The 6,000-nt window shown below is 32.3% G+C and overlaps 1 protein-coding gene across 1 annotated transcript; it reads right to left on the reverse strand.

Moving 5' to 3' along the window:
- Positions 1-939: 939 nt before the first annotated feature.
- Positions 940-4,769, reverse strand: DWF4 (Cytochrome P450 superfamily protein). Its single transcript, XM_079085852.1, has 8 exons — positions 4,472-4,769; positions 4,039-4,363; positions 3,805-3,957; positions 3,341-3,595; positions 3,097-3,189; positions 2,918-2,996; positions 2,693-2,799; positions 940-1,494 (listed from the first exon to the last, which is right to left on the reverse strand). Exons 1-8 carry the CDS (start codon positions 4,687-4,689, stop codon positions 1,252-1,254), a joined length of 1,473 nt encoding a protein of 490 aa, XP_078941978.1. The 5' UTR covers positions 4,690-4,769; the 3' UTR covers positions 940-1,251.
- Positions 4,770-6,000: the final 1,231 nt, after the last annotated feature.

Genomic DNA, 6,000 nt, shown 5'->3' on the forward strand with positions numbered 1-6,000 from the left:
TCATTCAAACATTACCTTTTACCGTTTAACACTTATTCTTGAGTTAATTTTTTGCGAATAAGTTGACCGTTGTATATCTCTTATAAATGATCCCATTGTCATATTCATAGTCGTTTTCACTAGTTTTGTGTTATTCTCAACTTAAGAGACATGCGAGAAAGTGTCTTTAGATATATTAAATTTTGTCTCTTCCATTAAGAGACTAAGGGACACTTGTTTAGTTGATTGAAATGCCTCTTAAATATGGACGGGAAGAAAATGGTGTACGATAACCCTCTAAACTAGGGATGAGCATAGGCGGGTACCCGCCTCATTTGGCGAGAACCGGAACCGACGGTTCCTAAAAAGTTAGAACCAAAACCGGAACCGCTCAAGGCGGTCCTTAAATTTTTGGAACCAGTCCCGGAACCGACAGTTCCGGTTCCGGGAGCGGGTAACCCGGTTACATTAATTTTGTTAACTTTTGTCGATAAAACCGCAGCTTAGTTCAATCCAAATTGAATCAATTCGGACCAAAGAGGGACAAAATCGGACCAATATATTCTAAACCGTTGCAAGTAACACACATATTTATATGAAATACTAATGTGTGTGTGTGTGTGTGTGTATATATATATAAACCGGTTTCGGCGGGTACCCAGTGGGTAGCGGTTCCGAAAAAATGAGAACCGGAACCAGAACCGCTTAAGGCAGTTCCATAACTTTAGAAGCCGGAACCGGAACCGCTTAAGGCAGTTTCAGTTCCAGAACCGGCAGTTCCGAGGTGGTTTCGGTTCCAAAAGCGGGTACCCGGTTCCAATGCACATCCCTACTCTAAACTCTAAAGACATAGTTTTCTTTTAATACGAGCATCTCATTATTATAATTTTTTGACATCTAAACTGAAATATAACGAAAAACAAAGTTGAGAAAATTATGCAATTGATGTTGATACTTGCATGCAAAATTTCATATAAATATTAAATGTTAAAATACACTTAATATAATATATGACCAAAATACCTACATAATTTGAACTATACTTTTTTAAAATATTATAACTTAATTTAAAATCCTCTAAATTCATGTATTGAGAACTGGCCCCTTCGAAAGCTCCAAGCAACTTTCACCTTCAAGATCAACATGGACCTTTTTGAGCCATTCATTTCTTGATTCTCTCCCACCAAACATAAGATTTGACGAAGTCTTTCCTTATCCATCATTGATGATTATGGATCTTGTCGACGTTGCTCTATTCTCTTTTCAATAGTACTATTTCAAACGATGAATTCTGATTGGTAAACCCTTTGGAAAATCGAGATATGGATAAGCAAAAGCTTGATCTGTATCAGTCAATTCCCAGTTATATCTTAGCACCAAGTGATGGATAAATATCGCCATCTCTAATTTGGCTAACTCTGATCCCGTGCATAACCGGGGTCCTCCCCCAAACGGCATGAAGTTATTGGACGATGTCAATGTTACACCCCCGCTTGAAGATGCAACTTTAGCACTCTAGAAAAATAAGAAAGAAAACAATATATCTTGTTAAACTACAATCAAATACAATTAACAATGATTATCAATACATAAAATTGACCATTTGTTTGGCTAATTTGTCTCTTTAACAACTACCAACCGGTTCAATCAATCAATCATTTAGAGTGTTTGATTAATATAATCTACTATCATGATTCATGAGTTTGAAGTTTGAACTATTGTCACTACTATAGTTTAGAGTTTTCTTTTTTATTGTATATTCAAACTTATATATATTAATGTTTGAATTATTATTATTATATTGATAAGAATGAGAGGATATTGAGTATGGTGATTGGAGGAGAATGAGTGCACGTGCAACCACACACATCCCAATGGAAGAAAAGACCCCTTTTTTTAATAATCATAACTATTCACTCCTCCACCCCCACACGCACGGGGTGGCGTGGACCCATCATCATCAACATTCCTTAATGGGCCCCATGAGCCGTACACGTGCGACCAATACTAGGCCTGCTTATTTTGGGCCCCCATTCATTATACGTCCATACCTTGACTTTTCTTGGGCCCACGGCAGTTTCCTTTCGGCTCCTTTCTTCAAGTGCTCTTTTCTTTCCTTATACCCACATTTTATATAATTTATATAATGATAATAATAATTTATAAATAAAAAACAAATTACTCATATACTTGGTTTATTGCAAAACTATTTCCTTGGAGAATATTATGATGGGTGCTTACTTGTTTGTCATATAGTAACGTTGATATATGATAGACTATAATATATTTTTTTAAAAATATTTGTCAAAAGAATGAGAAAAAATATGTTTTCCAATTAATATTAAATAGGAAAAAAAATCGTCTATAATTATGCTATTTTTTTAAATAAATAAAACGAGAATAATTGAAGTGATGTTATTAATTCATTATCAAGCATAGATACTTAATTAATAAATATTATTTTAAAATATGTAATAAAATATATTAAAATACAATGATTTCATGTTTATATTTGTCAAAGACAAAGATTGTCTTACGTGTCTAATTGCCAAAATTATGAATACGACGCCAATTTTTCTTTTTTTGTTTTCAAGTTATGCCGACAAATAAAATTTAATATATCATTCTATAATTTTAAGAAAATCTTGATCATTTAAATAATTATATCAATAATTGTGAATATAATATTATTAACAAAAAATTTAGTACGAACCTGCCATCGCCATGGATCAAAAAGGTGAGGTTGGTCAAAATTTGTAGGATCCAAATGCACGGCTGCGATCACTGGAAGCACTTTCCACCCACATGGAATGTCATAACCTTTTGGAAAAGTCAAAATTAAAAACTAAATTACTAAAGTAAAGGGGTTCTATTGTCATTAAACATAAGAATAGGGGGTTAAAAGAAAATAAATAAAGAATTTTTTTCATATATTTACCTTTATACCGCACATCTTTAATAGCCTTTCTATGAAGGAATCTCACCACATTCCCGAATCTTAGCGTCTCATTAATCACCTTCATTCACACATTTTTTATCATAATTTAGTTCCACATTAATATATTATTTGATTTAATTTGATCATATGTATATATAAAGAAAAAAGAAAAAGCTTACACATTGCGTAAACTCCATCTTTTTGTAGTCTTCCCAACTCAAATCCTTCTCACCCGATTGCTTCTTCATCTTGGCGATTTCTTCATGTTCTTCCTAAAGTTTATAGACAATATGAATTTCTCTGTTTCTTTATATTTTTTTTGTCATTTAATATATGTATCTCAGGCATTTAATGTGCAAAATGTGCATATAATATATTGCAAAAGAATGAATGTGACATGATTGATTGACATATGGTTCTTACTCTAAGTTGATGAACGGCTTTTGGACAAGTTTCCAAGAAGTAAATGGCTAACGCTATTGAAACCGACGACGTTTCATGCCCAGCAAAGAGTAAACTCAATACCAAATCAAGTATTTGCTCTTTTGAAAGGTTAGAATTCTTCAATACCCATCCAAGTAAATCATCTTCTAGTCCCTGTATGTCATTTCCTTCGTGTAGCTTCTGAATCCTCTCCTCCATTCTCATTTCAATGAATTTAAGAATCGTTGCTCTTGACTATTGATATCAATTATCAAAAGACAAAACCAAATGATGATCATTAGCCTTATTGATATATCAAAACGTGTATGAAACTAGAGAAACAAAGAAAAGGAAAATAGGGTTATACTTATATATTAGTTTGTTGATATATATATATATATATATATATATATATATATATATATATATATATATATATATATATATATATATATATATATTACCTTTAAAGCTTTTCTATATGCAGTTCCAGGGAAGTTTAAAGGAGCTGACACCACACCTTTCATGAAAGTTACATACTCTTTCTTGAGTTGTTCAGTCTCTGGTTTTCCGGGTTCTAAACTCATGATATGTTTCGCCATTAAATTGAATGTAAACTGCATGAAAACAAAGGAGAATTTGATATGATCATATGTGTATATGTATAGTTTTGGGAATTAAAAAGTAAGTTTAAGTACCTTCTTGGCTTCATCTTGGGCACAAAAGGATGTATTTTCTTGCCAAGAATCTAACACCCACAAAGTGTTCTTTTCGACTTCTCTCACGAGTTGAGTTTTGAGCCTTGCATTGGTCAAGAAGTTAAGTGAGATAAGCCTCATGTCTCGATGCATGTCACCAACCAAAACCAACATCGACCATTTTCCAAGAATTCCACCTATGCTTCTTGGATAACTACATTCGAATAATCTCCCTTCGTTTTGTAATATGTACCTATTCAAACCTGGATCCACTGAAACTATCGTTGGCTCTCCAAACAAGTTTGATTTGTATATCTTTCCAAACCTACAAATTAACATAGATCATTGCGAAAATTCTTTAAGATGGAGAAGTGAGAAATGGATGAGATATGTAAATTAAGATTCTTCTTGAAACTTATAGTAATATGTATACCTTGATATGTGTTGTTCCATGAATGCTCCGATGGTGGTGGCGGAGTAGGGTTTGAGGTAACCCATGGTTTCTCCGATGAACGGCCAACCCATGTTCCCTGGTGGAAGGTTGATGAGAGGTGAAGAAGTGGTGTGTTTTCTCTTTTTGGCAAGATTCAAGATGAGAAATAGAGTCGAAATTAGAAGAGATACATAGAGGAAGAACTCAAAGTCGGACATTTTTTGTTTTTCGGTTTGGGTTCTTCAAGATCTTGGAAGTTGGAACACACAGTGAGTGTGTTTTGAGTGTGTGATCGATAGTGGATGGCAAGGGAAATAAATGACTTGAGAGTCCACCTTTATACAAGTACATGATGCTGGCAATGTTCCATCTGATGGAAAAGGAAATTTCAACTTTTTCGGAAGATTTTTTATGAGGAAATTTCGACTTTTACTTTTTGGAGGGGTTGTGTTGTGTTGGAACAAAAAACAAAACTTAATGTTGGTTTTCTCAAACCAATTAGCATCTTTTTTTTTTTTTTTTTTTTTTGTGTGTGTCTTCTCACTTTAATCATTTAATACCACCTATTACCTAGAAAGTAAAATATATTCTTTATTTGTTAAATCCTATTGAAATGGCAATATTTTTATTTGACAGATAATTTATGCATTAATGGGCATATGAGCATATATGCTGAGTTATACATTTATCATTTATAGAATAATTCAAATGTTAAGATTATAAATGGGCGGAGTAACATATATACTATGTGTTATACATTTACCATTTATGGATTAATTCAAATGTTAAGAATATAAATGGGCATATTAACATATATGCTATGTTTTATACATTTAGCATTTATAGATTTATTTAAATTGTAAGATTATAATGTGGCATGTATGCTATGAGTTATACATTTAGCATCTATAGATTAATTCAAATGGTAAGATTATAAATGGGCAGAGTAACATATATACTATGTGTTATACATTTATCATTTATGGATTAATTCAAATGTTAAGAATATAAATGGGCATTTTAACATATATGCTATGTTTTATACATTTAGCATTTATAGATCTATTCAAATGGTAAGATTATAATGGGCATATATGCTATGAGTTATACATTTAGCATCTATAGATTGATTCAAAAGGTAAGATTATAAATAGAGGTGGCAATGGGTCGACCTGGGTTGGGTTCGGGTTCAACTCATTTATTAATTGGGTTGAATATTTCAACCCAACCCAACCTGTTTATTTAAATGGGTTGATATTTCCAACCCAACCCAACCTTTCAGATAAATGGGTTGTCACCGGGTTGACCCGTTTATGTAATTCTCAAACCAACCGATTAAATAAATTGGTTAAATTTGGGTTGACCCATTTAAAATAAAAAGAATAAATAAATTAACTAAAGATTACACCACTTAAATTAGTTATAGACTTAAATAAAATTTCAATGTATGACAAAAGCACAATCACAATTCACATATACAAAGAAATTATTCAAATAACATTAAAGATATGTAATTTCTAAGAGATTTT

The sequence above is a fragment of the Lactuca virosa genome, chromosome 3 (genome assembly GCF_052849685.1).
Source record: "Lactuca virosa cultivar CGN04683 chromosome 3, Lactuca_virosa_CGN04683_v6, whole genome shotgun sequence".
Lineage (NCBI taxonomy): Eukaryota > Viridiplantae > Streptophyta > Magnoliopsida > Asterales > Asteraceae > Lactuca > Lactuca virosa.

Excerpts from the sequence above, each read along its gene's own strand:
- DWF4 (XM_079085852.1), bottom strand. The coding sequence starts at position 4,689 with ATGTCCGACTTTGAGTTCTTCCTCTATGTATCTCTTCTAATTTCGACT. Across the intron at positions 2,997-3,096 it reads AGATGGAGTTTACGCAATGT|GTGATTAATGAGACGCTAAG; the intron begins GTAAGCTTTTTC and ends GTGTGAATGAAG. Across the intron at positions 1,495-2,692 it reads TTGATCCATGGCGATGGCAG|AGTGCTAAAGTTGCATCTTC; the intron begins GTTCGTACTAAA and ends TTATTTTTCTAG.